The sequence below is a fragment of the Aspergillus uvarum genome (assembly GCF_003184745.1).
Source record: "Aspergillus uvarum CBS 121591 unplaced genomic scaffold BO82scaffold_4, whole genome shotgun sequence".
Classification (NCBI taxonomy): domain Eukaryota; kingdom Fungi; phylum Ascomycota; class Eurotiomycetes; order Eurotiales; family Aspergillaceae; genus Aspergillus; species Aspergillus uvarum.
Genome location: NW_020291301.1, coordinates 139,634 through 157,802, shown reverse-complemented (window position 1 = coordinate 157,802; position 18,169 = coordinate 139,634). Strand labels below are relative to the sequence as shown.

The following is an 18,169-nucleotide window of genomic DNA, read 5'->3' as shown; positions in this document are numbered from 1 at the left end:
ACCAAGGTTCAGAGCAAGGGATTGCCCGCGCAGGAACCAACCAACAGGTGAGTTGGCACGCTCTAGGGCAGTTAACTCCCTTCCCTGTTCTAATCAACTCTCCGTATTCGCTATTCATTAGTTTTGCCGGTTTGCAACCACGATTAGGCAGCAGGACCAATACCATTAAGCTTGGAGGGCTTTGGATCCTATAACGGGAGGATTATTTCTTTGCGGGAATCTTCCGTTTATTGACCAACTGACACGCTACTGATGTCAAAACATCTTTCAGAGCGTAACTTGATACATCGCCCCCTCAACTTTGAATGCCCCCGGCCCCTCCTCCCCAGAACGCCTTCAGGCTCACTCCACCACGCGGCTCGACAAACCCCAAGTACTTATTATCCGCGGGATGACGACGTGGTGGAGAGGGTGGTCTAGCCTGAGTGGTAACGCCTGCTTTCCCTCAGGGCGTTTCCGATCGCAGGGAGGGTTTACATTAGGGGTTCATATTCAGATTCCCCAACCAGGTCAACAGACTAACTTATAAAAAACATACCTAGTAGATACTACCGAACTGGATTGCTGCGGAAATCGAGCGAGTTTCCCTTTCCGCTTGAGGTCGAATGTGGCGCCGCTTTTTGCTCACTGAGCGATTTCCTACGCTCGAGAGCAGTGGTGCGCGATGGCTTTGTTTAATGCTACGATAATAGCTGGGAAGATCAAATGCGTAGATGAGTAAAAGGCTGAAGCAAAGATTATATACAGCACTAACCAACGGAATCGCGAAAAGACCGAAGATCACAAAAGTTAACTAAACGCTTTAAACAATTCACTTATTCAGGTATGGAGTCCACACTCCTCAACAAACCGCAACAGGCGCTACCTGATCCCAATTCTCCAAGATCTCCCTCACGCGAGGACTCTCGGAGATGGCCAGCACCTGCTCAAAGTAACTCTTACTCAACTCGAACGGCCGCGCCGTCAGGTTAGGAATGTATTTCCCGACCAGCTTCTCCGGCCGCACCATGTGCTCGGAGATGGCCTTGCTTAGGCTGCGGCGGAAGGTGTCGACGCCCGGGCGGAGGAGACTGCTGTGGAATGGCACGTTGACCTTCAAGGGGATCGTGGCTTTGGCGCGCTGCAGCTCCCGCGGGGTCCGTTTGATGTCTGTTTGGGCGAGACAGCTTTGGATGATATCGGGTATGGCGGCTTTCAGGGTGTCCATGGAGGCGAGTAGTTTTGGATGAGCTACCAGGTGGTCGAGGACACCTGCTAGGCAGTCTAAGCTTCGAAGCTGTTATGGAGTGGTTAGTCACTTGGTATTTCAGGAGACGAGAGGGATTGGGCTGCACATACATCACCGGCGCACACGTATTGGGTGGATTTCACGTTGAAGTTGACGATCTCGCAGAGTCCTCCGGTTGCACCCTCGACTGCCTTGACGATGTCGCATAGATCGGATTCTTTGAGGTCTGGATACTTGTCAGTACTGGGGGTCTATATCGTTACTGTTATCATGAGGTGCACATACTCTTGGACACCCGACTCGGGTTGGCAGCGACCATGGAGTAATCCCGGCCGGAATGGTCCAGCTCTATCGACTTTTGCATCGTCAAGCCTCGGTAGAATACGGTGGCCGTGACGCCCTCCAGGGTGAAGATCTCCCCCATGGCTGCCAGGGCAGAGTATTCGCCCAGCGAGTGGCCTGCGTAGCAGCTGTCCTCGTTGATCAGCCCGTGGGCCCGCATGTCTTCGATGCGCGCCAGCTCCATGAGCACCAGCGAGGGCTGCGTGAAGATGGTCTCGTGCAATAGCCCGCCGGTAGAGGTGTATGTGAAGAAGCGCGTAGTCGGGGTGATCTCACTGAAGGCGCGCACCGCCTCGATCTCGCCCTGGGCGTTGACCACCTCGAAGTCCAGGTCGATGTAGTTGTCCCGAATGGCCTTGCCGCGGCGACCCCCGAAGTGCACCGTGTACTCCTTGGGATTGTTGCGCACGATCTCGAGAATGGAGACCCCGTACGTGTTGACGAAGAACCTTTCCGCCGTGTCCCAGACATGGCGCGCCGCCGCGCTGGTCTCGTAGAGGTCCATCCCCATGCCGGGCTTCTGACTGCCTTGACCCGTGAAGAGGTACGCCCCTGGCTTCTGCGCCATTTCGGCGGTTGCGCGGAACACCTCGACGCCTGTCTCAGCAGACCGTGCGGTGGCGACGATGATCTGGCGGCCGTGGGTCATGCCTGTGTGGTTCATGTCCACCAGTAGCGTCTCGCCAGGGTTCACCTTGCCCTTGAACGAGGCGGACCAGCTCTTCATGCGCGATGGATCGTTCTCCGCCGCGTGCAGCTCCACCAGCCCCCGAACGAACCCGCTGGTCTGCATGCCGTGTACGACCCGGCCCTCGTGGCCGGCGTACTGCGCAAACGCACGCGACAGGTGGATGGGATTGCTGTCGCCTGAGGCGGCGGCGTACTGGTTGCTGGACTGGGGCATCGCGAGGCGGAGGTCCGCCGCCAGAGGGACGGGCGTCGGGAGTTCCTTGACTTCGGTGGAGGCCTGTCCGCGCCGGCTCAGGAAATCCAGCACCGGGTTCTTGAAGTGCGAGTTGCTCTTGAAAATTACCGTGCCGATGGTCACCTCGCCGGTGCCGACAGTGCAGCTGACCGTGCCACAGGTCTCGATCTGGCTGTAGGCCTGGGCATCGCGGAACCGGTACGAGCTGCGCAGTCGGAAGGTAAGCTCCTCGTCCAGGTGGTCGTCGAGACTGGCCCCTGCAGCAATCTGGAACCAGGGCTTCGACGCCAGCAAAACCACGTCTCGCCGACCCTGCAGCGGCAGCTGGTACACCTGCTCCTCCTTGTTCGTCTCGACTGTGTGGTGGTAATCCTCGTACCGGCCCTGGAGAATGAACTCACTGCCCACAGAGATGATGGGCGTCCCCTGCCTGGAGATGGTGGCGCGCACGCGAACCACCTTGCCAGACTCGGGGCGGATGCGGATGGACTCAACCTCGGCGGTCGACGACAGGACATCGCCCTCGCGGATGGGGCTCGCATCATCCAGCACCTTGAAATCGTTCTTCAGATGCAGGAGCTGCAAAATGTCCCCGTTGACGGCCGCGTCAGTGAAGAGACACCGCATCAGGGGCTTCCAGGCCACGACAATGGCCATGTCCAGGGGTGCGAGCAGTTTGCCCTTCGTCTTGCCGCTATACGCGCTGTTTCGGTTGTCAATGGCCTTGGTGAAGTCCAGGATCGCCTCTCGCGTCACGAGAACTATATCATCGCTCTGCTGCTGCTGTGCGTTGCCAACCCAGAGACTCTCGTAGAAGCTGCTGATTCGCTGATTGCGCGTCTCCATGACCTCGTGAATGGGGTTCCGGCCGCACGACGGCTCGTATGTGAAATAGAAGACGAGGTCGACGGGGAGATTGCCACCGGTAACAGGGGCTCGCAGCGTGAGCATGATATCCGAAGCCGAGAGCGCGCGGATCTCGATGGTGGCCTCATCCTTCTCCTTGGTCTTGGTGCTCTGCCGCATCAGAATTACCGTCTTCTCTGGCCGGTCGGGGTACATGATGCGCACGCTGAGGCCCGCGCGGGGCACAAAGAGACCCCGGATGGGGCTTTTAGCCAGGCGCCTGCCCTGCGCAATCTCGGGCAGCGTCAATAAAGCCTTGCGCCAAGAGGGCTTTGTCCCACCGAGCAGGTCGAGCCACTGCTCCTCAGCCGGCAGGTCCTCGGCGTGGGCATCGAGGTCATACGCGAGGGTCGGAGGGTCGTAGGACCGGCTGTGGTGGACATTTGCCACCTCGGCCAGAGATATTGTGGAGGGCAATGCCCCGGCAGAGTACAGGTAGTCCAGCTTAGGGACCCGGCCCTCGTTTCCTGCGTAGTGCCTCTTCAGGAGTGCCTGCACATGCGGCTTGTGGATGTTATCAAGGATCTGCTTGACCGGTTCATCGGCAATTGTGGTGAACTGCGCTGCCACTGGGCCGTGTAGCACACAGATTCGCCCAACGTCCTGGTCCATCACGGCCTCGAGTCTCTCCGCCTGCCATAGCGAGTCTTTCTTGAACCAGTACTCGAACGACTCGTCCAGCGCGATGATGAAGGGCAGCGGCTTGCGCCCCGGCTGCTTGTACAGCATGGCCAGCTGGTTCTCGTCGTCGCGGACGAGCACATCGTGCAGAGCCCGCGGATACGCCGCCAGAAAGTCGACCAAGAAGGCCTCTGGGCGATCCAGCTGCGTCTCATGCTGCAGCACAGCGCGCGGCCGCGGCTGGCGGGCACTCATGCGGCTCTCGACGCAACGCACCAAGTCGGCGGCGAACGACCGATACGAGGGGTCAATCCAGGTCTGCTGGCTCTTTAGGTAGAGCAGGTCGACGGCACGACGCAAAACCTCGGCGTAAGTCATCGCGGCGATTTCCACCGGCTGGCCCTGGGCGTCGACACCGAACCACACCTTGGCGTAGTCGGCGTTCAGTCGCTGGATGATGCTGGCTTTGCGCTTCTGCAGCTCCTGGATTTGTTGCGGTGCAGGTAGCGAGAAGACCTCCTTGTCCAGCTCAGCCCACAGCAGCACACCACGCGTGGCCAGCTTGTGGATGGGCTCGCCCATCTCTGACTTGACTGTGATTACGCCTCCGGCTGCCCTCTTGTAGGTCTGCTCCCACTGCGCGTCCGGTACGCCCGGCGTGTTCACGATTGCCTGCTTGACCGCGGAGCTGGTGCACGCCTCCTTGGCGGTCATGACGCGGCTGCCGACCAGGATGCCATCAAAGGGCATGGCCGCATGGCCCAGCTCCTTGGACCACGCCCCTGTCAGGTAGGGATAGGTGTCGTCGCTGCCACCGAAGCCACTGCCTGCAACCAGGATGATGTTGGAGTAGGCGCGGATCTGCGCGTAGCGGTCGAGGATCGGCTCGTGGAAGTCCTCGTACGAGTGATGCCCGCCACCGCGGCCGCCCGTCCACTGCAGGAGAATGGGGAATGTGGGATTGGCCTCTGCGATGCGCAGCACACTGTCAATCGCGTCCTTGGAGCCCGGCTTGAAGGCGATATGCGACAGGCCGAGGTCCCGGATGTACTCGCTTGCAATCTCGGTGGAGGGCACGCCCGCCCCGATGGTCAGACCCGTGATGGGCACGCCCTCCCTGCGCAGCTGGCCGAGCAGTGCGATCTGCCAGCCCATCGCCCGCGGGTTCGCGTAGATGAGGTTGCAGGTGATGCCGCGGCCGGCGGGGATGGACTGCATTAATTGTTGGAGGGCGGTGCGCATCCCCTCGGCGTTGTGGTAGCCGCCGCCAGCGAATTCGACATGGTAGTTGGCGTTCATGACCTCCGCGACGAACTCCGGCGAGACAGTCGTGGGGGTCATCCCCGCCACCATGACAGGGGGCAGGCCTATAATCCGCGAGAATCGGGTGTCAACGAGGATCTCGTCCCCGACCCGCACCAACCGGGGGGCATATTCCTGCTCCCAGCTGGTGTTGTAGACGACGGAGCCCTTGCGGCTCATCAGTTCCGGCATGTAGCCCAGCGCCTTGCTGGGCCCGCTCAGCGTCGTCGAGAGGATGATGCGCGTCGCCGTGCCCGCCTTGGCCGAGGCCAGGAATGCTCCGATGCCGGTCTCGCGTCCGGGCCCAAAGTCCAGAAAGTGGGTGACCGAAGGGAACCGCGTGGCCTTCCCCCAGTCCACGGTGCCGCAGACCACCATGTGCACGAGCTCGGGGATGAGGTTGTCGTATTCCCGGAGGTCGGCCCCGTTATCGGTGCGGAAGACGGGAAAGAGGAGGCTGGTGCCGGAGACGTGCACGGCGCTGAGATCCTCGACGATCTGCGAAGCGGCGTCTTCGAGAAGGCGGGTGTGGAATGGCACAGAGATGGGGAGGAAGCGCGCAGTGATTGAGGGGGGCCTCTGGCTGAAGGGCACGCGGGTAGTGTTTGCCTGCCCAGTGCTACCGGAGTTGTTCGAGGCGGTGCGAACCTTGTTAGCCAAGGCGTAGAGGGAGAGAGGATCGCCAGCGACGACGAATTGCTGACGGCCGTTGAGCAGAGCCAGGGCGGCCTGCTGTGAGGCAGGGAGATACTTGTTGTGCTCGGCCAGATGCTGCAGCAACTGCTCGCGGGAGGCGCCCTTGATGCTCAGCATAGGGCTCAGCCGCTCAGCCTGGTCCACCAGACTGGGCGGGATGGAGCTGGGGGGGTAGCACTGTTGAGAGCGGCATCCAATCCAGAATAGCACCTGAATAGCCGTGCGTGCGGCCTCGAGGAAGGTCGGCCACGAGACAGCGGTGGCCAGGAGAGCCGCTACCACGATGCCTTGAGAGTGACCTGCAGCACCACTGAGGTGCCGCGCAAACTCCCCGGGAGACTTGTTCAGAATCTTGCAGGTGATATAGTAATTGAGTACCTGCACCAGTCCAATCAAAGGCTGACTCACGGGGGCAGAGATGAGATAGTCGACAGATGGGCGAGCCTCGGGCTTCTCCAGCCAGCCGATAACATCCAGACCATGAGGGTACATGTCTTGGGCGCGGCTGTCGGCCGCAAGCCCCTTCAATTGTTTGCTGAGGCTGAACAGGGGCTCAGCCAGCTGGCCGGGGTAGGTATCGAAAAGATGCTGTAGTTCATCGAAGTAGCCCTCGACGCCCTGACCATTGAAGACAGTCACGATGTTCGCGCGACGACCAAGAGCATCAGACAACAGACTACTGCTCCATTTTGGGGACACGAACTGCGTCACACTGATTGCTTGATAATAGGTTTTGATGATCTGGAACTTCTCCTCCGGCTCGAGAGGCAGGGAAGCCAGGACACTGTGGATATCTTCATCCTGGAACAGATGCTTGTTGAACACGCGCAGGGACTTCCTGAGAATATCCTGCGGGCCGTCCTCATGCACTTGGTCGGCACTGTCGAGAACCTCGCGCACAAAGGAGGCAAGGCTCTGGACCTTCTCGGTGAGGGACAGCTCGTCAAGCGGCCGAGCACTCAGGCTATCCAGCGTCGTTGCAAACCGGTCATTGAAAAGGGAGGACTTTTTGAGGGAGGCTTGCGAGCGGAGGAAGGCAATCTCGATGTCTTCACGGGGGAGGGACTTGGGAGAGGGGGATCCCATGGGGTATTCTGTCATGGGGGTATCCAAATCCATCGTCGGAGAGAAGAGATCATCCGACGAAGCAGATGAACTCCTGCTGCCGGCTAACATAGGACTGGACTTCATTCTGCGAGGAACGGCCAGAGCCGGGGTAGGAAGGTCTATCGAAGGACGGAGGTGTTGAGGCATTCTGTCCGAGGACAACAAGGCAAAGGAAATAAAAAGGCCAATGACAGCGTGGAGGAATTCCGACTGGATGTGCAGAAAAGACAGTAAAGTCATGTACAGCAGACACGATGAGTGGGAAGCGATTAACAAAGGGAATCTCAAGGGTATGCAGACAGAAAGACACGACGAGAGCTTGATATCGTGAGGGTAAAGTCGTCTGAATGCAGATGCCAGCCCAGCGCAGCTCAAACTCTCACGCCTACAACGAGTCTCGGACCACGAGGAAAGACCTGTACGTCGCGAGGATGATTTGCAGACGAGGGCTTGGATTTGTAGGCTGCCCACGTGGGAAAAGTCCCGACAAGTGAACTACTGGCCACCCTTCGCACAGCCTTTTGCGGCCCCCAAGAATGTCATCATCGAATCAGTCCTTCAGTCAGGCCAGCCGTAAACGCCACGCCACGTGGTGGATACGTCGAATATCCTGGCAACAGCTGCACGGTGGGCGACAGTTCCTGCAGCCATGTCACCCTCGTGGCACCTCCCTGCAAACCACCACCCACCAAGCAGGAATGCATTTGCTTCTGCTGGCCGTCCAGCTCGCCATCCTTTGCTCCTTTCTGCGCCTAGCCGCCAAAGTCTAGAGCCATGCTAGCGTCCTAGCAGGCTGGCTAGAGCGAAACTGGGAGTCGCCGTGCCAGTCGACCTGAGACATATGTCTTTTTTAGGGAATTTTCGCTCATACCCGCCAGATCCTACAGGAATGGCTGGCAAAGAAGCTAGGAGTCTGGTTCAGTTAAGGAGATGTCGTTGGAAGAGAGTTGGTAATACGATCGAGCTGAGCCCTAATTTACGATACTTACCGATTTTACATTCTCATCCCTCCCTAGCCGTCACTTACTGTTATTTTCGGGGTATTTCGGCGTAATCTATTCCACGGCTATTACTGTCATTACTCACAGTACAAGGCATACTTACAATACATCACGTCAAAAATAAAAAATCAAAAAATCAATACGACAGAATCCTGCAGAGACGCTAAAAAGATCCTTTGGTCAGGCGGAGATCCGGGCTCCTCCGCCACTTTTGGACTTCGCGGAGATCCTTCACGCCTGAGACTAGCCAATTCCAACACTTGGAAAATGTGGTGCAGCTTACGCGAGCGGAGGAATTTCCACTGCATTCGACCTTCGACTTTATGGCCTTGAGCGTGATCGACTTGACGGAATTGCTTGATCTCTCTTTTGTCCCGTGTGGTGTCTTTCCCAGTCCGCAACCTCCAGCCATTAACTTTCCACTCTCCAACAGCGCAACCATGTTCCAGCTCCCAGCGTCGCTCGGCGACGTCGAGACCCTCCTCAGCACGGCCTGGGATGCCCTCACCCTGAACAGGGTGCTTGTCGGCGCAGGAATGCTGTTTCTTTTCTCGAATGCGAAGGGAATACCCGGCGTCTGGCATGTAAGTTCTCGTCTTGCACTCCTACCAGATATTGAGCTCTCGACCTCAGACAGACAGACAGACAGACACTAATTTCACCCCCGCAGTACCGACTCTTCAAAGGCCTCCTCACAGAACTGCTCTGGAAGCGCTCGCGCCAGCCCGCGCCCCTGGTCGACGCGCAGGGCCGGCCGCGTGTGTACAGCTACCTGGTCACCGAATGTGCCAACCCAATCATCGAGTGCGACTACAACCTACACAAGTCCAACAGCACCTTCTTCTCTGATCTGGACATCAACCGCACGCAGCTGATGATGGCGCACTTCAAGCACGTAATTTCGACCTCGTGCATGCCGAGCGTCACCAACCGGAAAAGGCCGCTGCTTATGGCCATGGGCGGCGTCTCATGCCTGTTTCACCGCGAGGTCAAGCCGCTGCAGCGCTACGAGGTCTGGTCGCGGGTGCTGGCGTGGGATGAGAAGTGGGTGTATGTCGTGAGTTACTTCGTCAAGAAGGGGGCGCTGGCAAGTGACGGGAGCATCAGGGGAGACCCGGACGCCAAGTTTGTGTTGGCGTCAGGGCTGGCGCGATATGTGTTCAAGGAGGGGAGGGTTACGGTCAAGCCTGAGGGGGTGCTGCGTGAGTGTGGCTTATTACCGCCAGCAGGTGAAAAGGGTGCGGTGGTAGATCCGAAGGGGGCCGTGGGTTGGAGCAAGGAGCAATTTGAGGCAGAGAACCAAAAGGGCATGGCGGTTGCTGGCGGATTTTCTGGTTTGGAGGTCTTGCCTTCTTTGACGAAGTTTAGGGAGTCAGCTGTGCTGGGGAGATATAGAGATTTCTGATCAATCAGCTGTGTGACTTGTGCAGAGGCGAGCGGTCAGGGGTGCAGTTTATGTGTCGGATGCTTGTAGATAGACAAGATACCTGAATGAAGACATTGGAGTGTGCTGTCTTCTTGCTATCGGTAATTGGAAAGATTAGATTCTTGGGATCTTTGGGAGACATTGTATCATCGAGAATAACGGTCGTCAGCCGTATCGCGCTTCAAAGATCTTTATGCTATAGCCCGAGTTTCACTGCTCCCAGCGCAAAGGATCAGACGTCTCCCATTTGATGCACTTTCTGAGCTGCCCTACTTGAGGCATTGAGATCAAATACGGAACTGCATACCAGAAGTCGAAACACTGCAACTCAACTACAAGCTTCCACAGTGCAGGGAAGCGCATGTTCGCCGACATTATCCAGATAGTAAGCTAGCTCTCCCACTGAGTGTGCTACACCTACAAACAATGTACTATCATTACAACGTTGTGGAAACTACACACATCCACACCACAGAATTATAAACACCCCCAAAAAGCCCACCAAAGATACAAGAAACTCATCTATTGACCATCCCTGTCAAAATCCCCCGTATGGATCGTCTCCAGCGCAGAAATCTCCACCGACTCAACGTCCCACAGCCCCTACACCCAAATTAGCTACCGAGCTGCTCGCACAAGTCCGTCGCAGAACATCACCTACTTTGACAGCATTCTCATGAGCCTGGACAGCCTTGAGCACACTCTCCTCACTAGGCGCTTGGCACGCGAAGCAGGCTCCCAAGGTCCCCGCGGGGTCCGACTCCGAGACCGGCGCAGGCGATGCCAGCATATCTCCCGCGAACGTGAGGACAATATCCCGGTTCTTGAACTCGATGGGTTGAGGACGCTGGGACAGGTCCGCCCCTGGTGCGTTCTGCTTGTTGAAGACGACCACAAAGCTAAGACATGACACCGTTAGGATTCACCATGATCGGCCGCACACGCGCACCAGGCGAGTTGGTGGGGTAGGGGGATGGAGGGCATACTATTCTTGCAGCGGCGATCCCGTCGTTGCGAGGAATCGACTCGGCTGCCTGAGGCCACCGATGGAGCTGCATACCGAGCGGCGGGCGCTGGAAAGGAGGGAAGTAGTCCGGTTGAGCATTGCCAACTGCGTGTGGGTGCTATGTTCTACTGGTTGGTTGGAGAAGTGCATCGCGCAAAGATGGGCGATTATATAGATTACAAAGCCGGAAGCAACCTGCGGAGCCTCGATGCCACTGGCCAGCAAGATGGGATCTCTTTAGGCATTGCTATCTGACGGACGTTCCTCATTCTCTGTACCCGGATGGATTCTCACCCCCCCTCATACGATTGTACTTCGTTGAGGCTGTCGAACAGATCGAATTGGTTTATCGACTACCGGCTATAGTAAACTCCTGCAGGATTGGCAATTTCGTGCGCGTTCCAGAACAAGGCCGTCCATCCATGCTCCGGCTCCGATGACTCGATTACTACAAGTCCGTCTAATGTATCCCCCACAGGTTTAGTGTTTGTGTCGCAGAATGCTGTAGATGATTCTGATGCTGCAATTTACTACAAAGAATTTTCCATCGATATTAGTGCTTATATTGCAGGATTCGCTGCATGCAAGCTGCAGTAACAGTAATTGCTGTGCGTTTTGTTACAGGTACAGAAACAGACACCTGTACTGTACTGTCTAGTCTGTACTGTAATACATCCAGCGAATGTACTGTACGTCGTATAGTATGTATCGCTGTAACCGCCACAGCCATAACCACCCCACAGGGCCGAGACCCACACCTTTGGTGAATACGACCCCCCATTCTTCCATCTTCCTTCGATGCTACCGTGACTGACACTTACACGAATCAGTTCTCCAGGCGACCTGACGGGTATCTCGGCGGATCCCTTGAGGCTGAATCGTCACCGGCCACCAAGGCTTGGTCGCTGCAAGCTGAGATTAGATCCTGCAGTGTAACTGACCGCAAAATACCATACACGACTGCTGCGTACATGAACGTGATACGTGGCTTCTTTTTGATTTGTACTCTTTTCTTTTTCTCCATGCTAGTAAGCCATGTGGGATCGGGATTTGCCTCGTGTTCGGTGGGTCATGCTCGATAGTCGTATCAAAACACAAAATCTAGCATCGTGCACAAGGCTGTGACAGAGCCTGGGTTGAGGAAGCCAAAACGAAAAAGGCCCCCAAGAATTAGCCCCAGCACCGAAAGCAGCGGGTGAATGCGGCGAGGCAGGATGGATGAAGTGTAGAGGATAGTATGGTTTGACCTGGCTTTCTTTCGAGCTGTGTGAGAGCTTTTTCCTAGCGAGACAGCAGTTGGTCAGGGTGGAATCGTCACTCGGCTATAAAAGTGCGCTTTTTAAAGTTCTGCTGTACAATAGATCACAACCAAAGCACCTCACTTCACTCCTTACGCTCTCTCTCTCTCTATCATCTCCCACATCCAGAACCCAAGCAGTCCAGTCCACCGTCCAGCCCATCATGTCTACTTTTCCCGCTGAGCCCGCCGCTAATATCGGTATGCTGTCCTGGGACTCACTTGTTGTTTTGATGCAATGGCTGACATAGTGAGACAGAATGGGAGAAGGTTGGCGTCTCCTTCTTGGACGGTACACACCACCTCCACACCCTTCTAGTCAGAACACCATAGCTAATCACACCAGTACAGTGAACGGCCACGTGGAAAGTGACTTCAACTTCCAAACCGGCACATGGTCGGATCCCCTCTTTGTAGAGGACCACTACCTCCGCGTCCACGGCCTGGCGCCCGGGCTGAACTATGGCCAGCAAGTGTTTGAGGGAATGAAAGGTACACCGCCCCCTCTAGCCCTATCTTCATCTTATCCATACCCCATCATGCCCCCACCCGCACAACTCGCAGTCACTGACCTGTTGCGAACCCCGTGCAGCCTACCGCAACAAAAGCGGGCAGATCCAAGTCTTCCGTCCAACGGACCACGGGCTCCGCATGCAGCGGTCGTGCGAAGCCGTCTCCATCCCAGCCATCCCGGAGCCCCTGTTCTGGGACGCGGTGAACCTGGCCGTGGCGCGCAACAGCGAATTCGTGCCGCCGCACGAGACCGAAGCGGCGCTATACATCCGGCCGCTGGCGTTTGGGTCGGGCGGCTGGATGCCCGTGGCGGCGGGCATGCAGTACAAGTTCTGCGTGTATGCGCTGCCGTTCTGCGCCTACCACGGCACGCTCCCTGTCGATGCGGTGGTGCTGGAGGAGCTGGACCGCGCCGCCCCGGTGGGTGTTGGCAACGTCAAGGTCGGCGGCAACTACGCGCCGGTGCTGAAGTGGAGTGACAAGGCGCGCAAGGAGGGGTTCGGCATCACGCTGCACCTTGATAGTCGGACGCGCAGTGAGATCGATGAGTTCAGTACCTCGGGATTCGTGGGGATCAAGTATGGTGACGGCGGGGCGGAGGGGCCGTATACCTTGGTCGTGCCTAACAGCCAGTGTGTCATCAAGAGCGTGACGAGCACGAGCGTGATCGACTTGGCTAGGTCGCTTGGCTGGAGGGTGGAGGTTCGGCCGGTGAGTGTTTTGCTTCCCTCTTTCCACCCCTGGGGGTGTGTGTGGCTGTGGCTGATTTACTGCATGCAGATTCCCTACGACGAGCTTGCTTTCTTCGATGAGGTGATTGCCGTTGGCACGGCGGCGATGATCACCTCGATCCGGTCGATTACACACCGGTCCAAGGGGCAGTTTTTCAAATTTAACACCAGCGACAAGCCGGGGAGTGTCTGCGAGAAGCTGTCGATCAAGCTCAAGGCGATCCAGAAGGGCGATGTGGCGGATCCGTTTGGCTGGTTGAGACAGGTGGTGGATCCAGAAGCCAGGAACCAGACGCAGCCTGTCACGGAGGCGGCCAAGGGGCCTCAGGTTGAAGCAGTTCCGGTTGAGCAGGTGACTGTCCAATAGAGAAAGGGCTTAGGCGTTGGCTTTTCGGGTTAATTCATGGCTATCGGTAATACAGTCTAAATTCTATCAGTTCATTACATCCTGTCATTCCCTTCCACTTCTTGCAAACTACAGTACATCGAATGCCCGGAAATAGTGGCGGTAGATAAGCCATCATCGTCATTCTAGACTTGTCTGCCGATAAGGTCAGTAGCAATGCCCTAAGCAGGATGAAGAACAATGTTCTAGTTGAGATTGTTGTAGAGTCGGCAACTTGAACTTGATAGAACATGTATGGCACTAGATGAAGATAGGTTTTGGTGACAACTTGATCAACTATGTGCAACAGCTGCCGTATGATATGGATATTAACAAAGAAGAGGACAAAAGGACCCAAGAAGATAGTAAACTCCCGAACACCCCTGCGCCTTGAAGTGCTACCGCCTTGATATCTGTATGTTGTATCTCTCGCCGATCAAAAGGAAATGACGGTTTATGAGCAAACAAACAATGGTAATTAAAATAGGAAAACGGGTAGCAAGGAGCATCTAACCCGCATAAATCAGACAAATCATATCACATCCAATTGTTTTACCCCACCCACCAAGAAATCACCGTCTAACCTCATTCCCCTGCTGATCATACCAGGTTCTCTGTGCCCTGTCGCCGCCAGCCGCGGGCATCGCCGTGGTGCCGGCATTATACCCAGCCTCATAGCCAGCATCGTAGCCACGCGGGGTGCTGCCGCGCTCCTGGGCATCGAGCAGATCAAAGGCGATGCTGCCGTGCTTGCGGTGGCGCTTGCGGTCCTTGCGGGCCTCCTTCTCGGCCAGCTTGGCCTCCTTCTTCTCGCGCTTGACGCGCTTCTTCTCGCGGCGGCTGACGTGCGGGAACTCGCTATCCGGGCCCTGCAAGACGCGGCCGGGGTGGATGACATTCAGCACAACCAGGGCGAAGAACATGGGGGTGGCGTCCCAGACGTACTCGTACCACTCGTGGGTGAGCACGGGGTTGTTGGGGTCGGTGCCCCGGGAGTACTGCGCCAGGCGGAAGACGATGCGCACGGTGATGAGGAACAGACAGGCGTAGATGGCGTAGAAGAGCCAGCGCCAGCGCATGCTGCCGCGCGCCAACTTCTCCGCGTCCAACCGGCCCGTGCGCTCCATCTCGGCCATCTTGCGCTGCAGGTGGATGAAAAAGCCGGTGAAGACCAAGATAAAAAACTCCTGCAGCCCGATGCCGCCCATGTAGATGTGCACGCCCATCATGGTGGTGGCGGTGGAGGCGTCGGTCGAGGTCGTGAAGCCCGCGCCCACCAGCTGCACGATGAAGGAGATAATGTCCAGCCAGACGAAGATCTGGCCGAAGCGTTTGGCCGAGACCCCGCCGAGCCGGGCGTCCGGGATGAAGAAGTAGATCAAGCGGCCCAAGGTCATGTACAGGAAGGCGTTGATCCAGATGGGCGCCAGCAGGAAGAAGATGGTGTGCGGCGTGGCGTAGGAGTCAGAACTTTGGTGCTTGGCGAAGAGCGCGCCCATGATTGATGAGAGCAATTCCCAGAGCGCGCCCATGATTACAACCCACGCGTAGCGCTGTTGCAGTCGGTTAGTTTATTTCTTGGAATGTGTGCCTGGGGATAGAGCTGTGTGCGTGCGAATGGCGGACGGCGGGGGCGAGAGACATGCCTTCTTGAACATGAATGCCTGGAAAACATGGACGGCAGTTGTAAGACCGAACAAGACACAAAACAAGACTGCGGCGCCGAAGCTAGCCTCGTACATGTTGATGTTGCCGCAGGCCCCAGGTGGCACATAGCCATTTTTGTCCGGGGTGACGGACACGCATGTTGCAGTGCTGGAGGCCGTGGCCGACGTCACCGTGGCAGCAGTAGTGGTGGCACTCATGGTGGCGCGAGAGGTCTGTTGTTTGGGGGGGAAAGAAAGGACGGGTGTTACTGAGACTGGGAATGACAGAAACTATATAGTCTGCCGGAGAGTGTCAGGCAGAAACATAACCGAGAACGAATCCCGCCAAAAGCTTCAACCACGCATCGTGATATTGAGAGATCGCCGGGACTAGCCCCTGACGGGCGTTTCGAATCTGGGCCCAGTCAGGCAGCACCATTCCAGGTGAGAAAAGGCTGCTGCGAGCCTGCAGACAGAGAGTAAAGAGTGATGAAAAAATGAGTTTCATGGTACGGTACTAGTCAGATTTTAGCATTGCGGTGGTGTATGTGCGTTTGTGGGTATTTGGAGGTGAGATGGCGGCTGGAAAGCCATTGGATGATCCGCGTGCCGTGAGTGGTAGAGTCGGATACGCCAGGCTACTTTGAGGCAAGCGTCAGATAGACTCAGCCTTCGACCCTGGTTCGGACTGCGCGGCACGCACCCGCCGCTTAGCTTGATCGGGGCTAGCGTTTCCGACCCAGCGAATCAGGCGGCGCTGAACCCTGGATGCTTATTTAACCCCAGTCCAATTAGCCTCGACCGCGTGTTGGTAGGCAGACAGGAATGCCAAGTAAAAATAGCAGCAGCAGCATCCCTCGACTAGTGCAAACTGACCGATGGTGCGGCTGTGGTCTATCAAGGTGGTTACGGACTAGTCACATCCTTCATCCTGCATCCTTCTTCCTTCATCCTTCACGATTGCGTGGTAGAGTGCTTACCAGTCCGTACTCGTGCGTGTGGTGGTGTTACTTACCGGTCTGAAACGGCCTCTCGCCCCCAAAAATCCTACGCATCACCACAAGTGATCAACTGTCGCTACATATACCCTCAGACTTAAAAGATGAACAATCGGCAAGCGTCCTGGGATACGAGTAAGGCTTCCCAACAAGTCATCCCATTGAAATTCCCCACAGTAACCTAACCCCGATGGCTCTGGCACATCATCTGCTCCCCCGCCTGCCTCGCACGATCCACCCGATCCGCACGGCCTCACTCTATCACTGTCGCCACGCGTCGTCGCAGTCCGGGCCATTCCTCCGCATCCAGAAAACGCAGTCGCCGAGTCCCCTGCCCGAGGCCGGACAGTTGCAGTTCGGGCGGGCGTTTACGGGTAGGTCGAGTCTCGGTCACGTGATCGGACGCACCCTCAGCCACACCCCCCAGATCTAACCAAACAGCCGCCAACTAGATCACATTTTCACCTTCGAATGGACAACAGAGCATGGCTGGACGAACCCCCAGATCACGCCGTATGGCAAACTGCCCCTCGACCCGGCGGCCTGTGTGCTGCACTACGCCTTCACCTGCTTCGAAGGCATGAAAGCGTACAAGGACCCGCAGGGCCAGGCACGGCTGTTCCGGCCGGAGAAGAACCTGCAGCGGCTTAACCGGTCAGCGGCGCGAATCGCGCTGCCCACGTTCGACGAGAGCCGCGTGTTGGATATGCTGACGCAGTACGTGGAGTTAGAGAAGCGGTTTATCCCCGCCTTGCCGGGTTACTCACTCTACCTGCGGCCCACGCTGCTGGGCACGGAGGCCAGCATCAGTGTGTCACGGCCGCGATCGGCGCTGCTGTACGTAATTGCCTGCCCGATGGGGAATTATTTCGCCGGGGGCATGAGGGCTGTCTCGTTGCAGGCGACGCGATCGCCGGTCCGGGCGTGGCCCGGCGGGGTAGGTGAGTTCAAGGTCGGGGGCAACTATGCGCCCAGCATTGTGCCGCAGGAGGCGGCGGCGGCGGGGGGGTCGCAGCAGAATCTGTGGCTTCTGGCGGATGAAAGCCGGGGCGAGGAGTATGTAACTGAGGCAGGGACGATGAATCTGTTTGTCGTCTGGGTGAATCCCCTCACCGGGCAGACGGAGCTGGTGACGCCCCCCTTGGATGGAACGATCCTCCCAGGGGTGACCAGGACGTCTATTCTGGAGCTGGCGAGGGAGAGACTGGGGCCGGAGGGGGTGCAGGTGAGAGAGACGTGCATCACCATGAAGGACCTGGCCAATGCCTCAAGGGAAGGACGGCTGTTGGAGGTGTTTGGCGCGGGCACGGCGGTCATCGTCTCGTCCGTCAGATCGATTCAATGGAACGACCGGACGATTGATTGTGGCCTGAGCAAGGACGAAGAGGCCGGCCCGGTGACTCTGAAAGTGAAGAAGTGGATTGAGGAGATCCAGTATGGTCTTGTGGAGCATCCTTGGAGGTAAGTGGTTTCCGCAAGTTGTGGGAAGCAGACTGACCTAATGCATATTTAGTTATCGGGTGTGATATGCGAGGTGGTCGATAAGTATTACAGAAGGATCGATTCTTGCGCTAGAGGTTGATAGTCATAATAACCCAAGTCTGAGTCAAGAAGGCAAATGATAAACTTAATCTCAATGGCCATCTATACCACTCCATCCTTAGGCTTTATACTTGCATCACATTTTAAGCCTCGTACTAGCAACTGGCTTTGTCAAATAAACTCTATACTGGTGATAATATGAGCCTGTGCTGTCAAATTTTGTCGTTCCCCAGGCCATGACTGGCATATGCGGAGTGATGCTTAAGATCTTGCTCAAAAACAAGGGCAGTCTGCTCGAACAACTACCAAAATCATTGGTGTCTCTCCTTACCCTTCCTAGCCACGCAAGTTACCACTCGTCAAGTCTACAATGCCGCGGGAGACTGTGTACTGTGTGTCTGGCATCGCATTATCATATGTATAGGCTCCATGAAATATCTAGACATATATATCTGACAACTTGTACTCTGACCCTATATTTGGGGTCCACAAAGAGT

General features: G+C 56.7%; 6 protein-coding genes across 6 annotated transcripts; 3 read left to right on the top strand and 3 right to left on the bottom strand.

Moving 5' to 3' along the window:
- Positions 1-695: 695 nt before the first annotated feature.
- BO82DRAFT_326154 (fatty acid synthase beta subunit) lies at positions 696-7,106 on the bottom strand (the record flags this gene model as incomplete). Its single annotated transcript, XM_025632904.1, has 3 exons — positions 696-1,276; positions 1,339-1,454; positions 1,514-7,106. The coding sequence occupies 3 exons, from the start codon at positions 7,104-7,106 to the stop codon at positions 842-844; spliced, it is 6,144 nt and encodes a 2,047-aa protein (XP_025496292.1). The 3' UTR covers positions 696-841.
- Positions 7,107-8,568: 1,462 nt separating this feature from the next.
- Positions 8,569-9,533, top strand: BO82DRAFT_360964 (acyl-CoA thioesterase; the record flags this gene model as incomplete). Its single annotated transcript, XM_025636797.1, has 2 exons — positions 8,569-8,712; positions 8,799-9,533. The coding sequence occupies 2 exons, from the start codon at positions 8,569-8,571 to the stop codon at positions 9,531-9,533; spliced, it is 879 nt and encodes a 292-aa protein (XP_025496291.1).
- A 385-nt stretch (positions 9,534-9,918) lies between these two features.
- BO82DRAFT_350399 (uncharacterized protein) lies at positions 9,919-10,719 on the bottom strand. The gene is made up of 3 exons (XM_025634145.1): positions 10,541-10,719; positions 10,216-10,453; positions 9,919-10,157 (listed from the first exon to the last, which is right to left on the bottom strand). The coding sequence occupies exons 1-3, from the start codon at positions 10,657-10,659 to the stop codon at positions 10,077-10,079; spliced, it is 438 nt and encodes a 145-aa protein (XP_025496290.1). The 5' UTR covers positions 10,660-10,719; the 3' UTR covers positions 9,919-10,076.
- A 1,138-nt stretch (positions 10,720-11,857) lies between these two features.
- On the top strand, positions 11,858-13,537 carry BO82DRAFT_300899 (branched-chain amino-acid transaminase). Its single transcript, XM_025632068.1, has 5 exons — positions 11,858-12,058; positions 12,117-12,149; positions 12,209-12,349; positions 12,450-13,081; positions 13,151-13,537. The coding sequence occupies exons 1-5, from the start codon at positions 12,022-12,024 to the stop codon at positions 13,466-13,468; spliced, it is 1,161 nt and encodes a 386-aa protein (XP_025496289.1). The 5' UTR covers positions 11,858-12,021; the 3' UTR covers positions 13,469-13,537.
- A 152-nt stretch (positions 13,538-13,689) lies between these two features.
- Positions 13,690-15,202, bottom strand: BO82DRAFT_350397 (RTA1 domain-containing protein). Its single transcript, XM_025634144.1, has 2 exons — positions 15,133-15,202; positions 13,690-15,039 (listed from the first exon to the last, which is right to left on the bottom strand). Exons 1-2 carry the CDS (start codon positions 15,142-15,144, stop codon positions 14,059-14,061), a joined length of 993 nt encoding a protein of 330 aa, XP_025496288.1. The 5' UTR covers positions 15,145-15,202; the 3' UTR covers positions 13,690-14,058.
- Positions 15,203-16,320: 1,118 nt separating this feature from the next.
- Positions 16,321-17,789, top strand: BO82DRAFT_428586 (uncharacterized protein; the record flags this gene model as incomplete). Its single annotated transcript, XM_025640449.1, has 3 exons — positions 16,321-16,504; positions 16,583-17,591; positions 17,644-17,789. The coding sequence occupies 3 exons, from the start codon at positions 16,321-16,323 to the stop codon at positions 17,654-17,656; spliced, it is 1,206 nt and encodes a 401-aa protein (XP_025496287.1). The 3' UTR covers positions 17,657-17,789.
- Between the last annotated feature and the right edge of the window lie 380 nt (positions 17,790-18,169).

Coding starts and splice junctions, on each gene's coding strand:
- BO82DRAFT_350399 (XM_025634145.1), bottom strand. CDS start 10,659: ATGCTCAACCGGACTACTTCCCTCCTTTCCAGCGCCCGCCGCTCGGTA. Junction 10,454..10,540: donor GGATCGCCGCTGCAAGAATA/GTATGCCCTCCA, acceptor GTCATGTCTTAG/CTTTGTGGTCGTCTTCAACA. Junction 10,158..10,215: donor CTCATGAGAATGCTGTCAAA/GTAGGTGATGTT, acceptor ATTTGGGTGTAG/GGGCTGTGGGACGTTGAGTC.
- BO82DRAFT_300899 (XM_025632068.1), top strand. CDS start 12,022: ATGTCTACTTTTCCCGCTGAGCCCGCCGCTAATATCG. Junction 12,150..12,208: donor TGGCGTCTCCTTCTTGGACG/GTACACACCACC, acceptor ACACCAGTACAG/TGAACGGCCACGTGGAAAGT. Junction 12,350..12,449: donor AGTGTTTGAGGGAATGAAAG/GTACACCGCCCC, acceptor AACCCCGTGCAG/CCTACCGCAACAAAAGCGGG.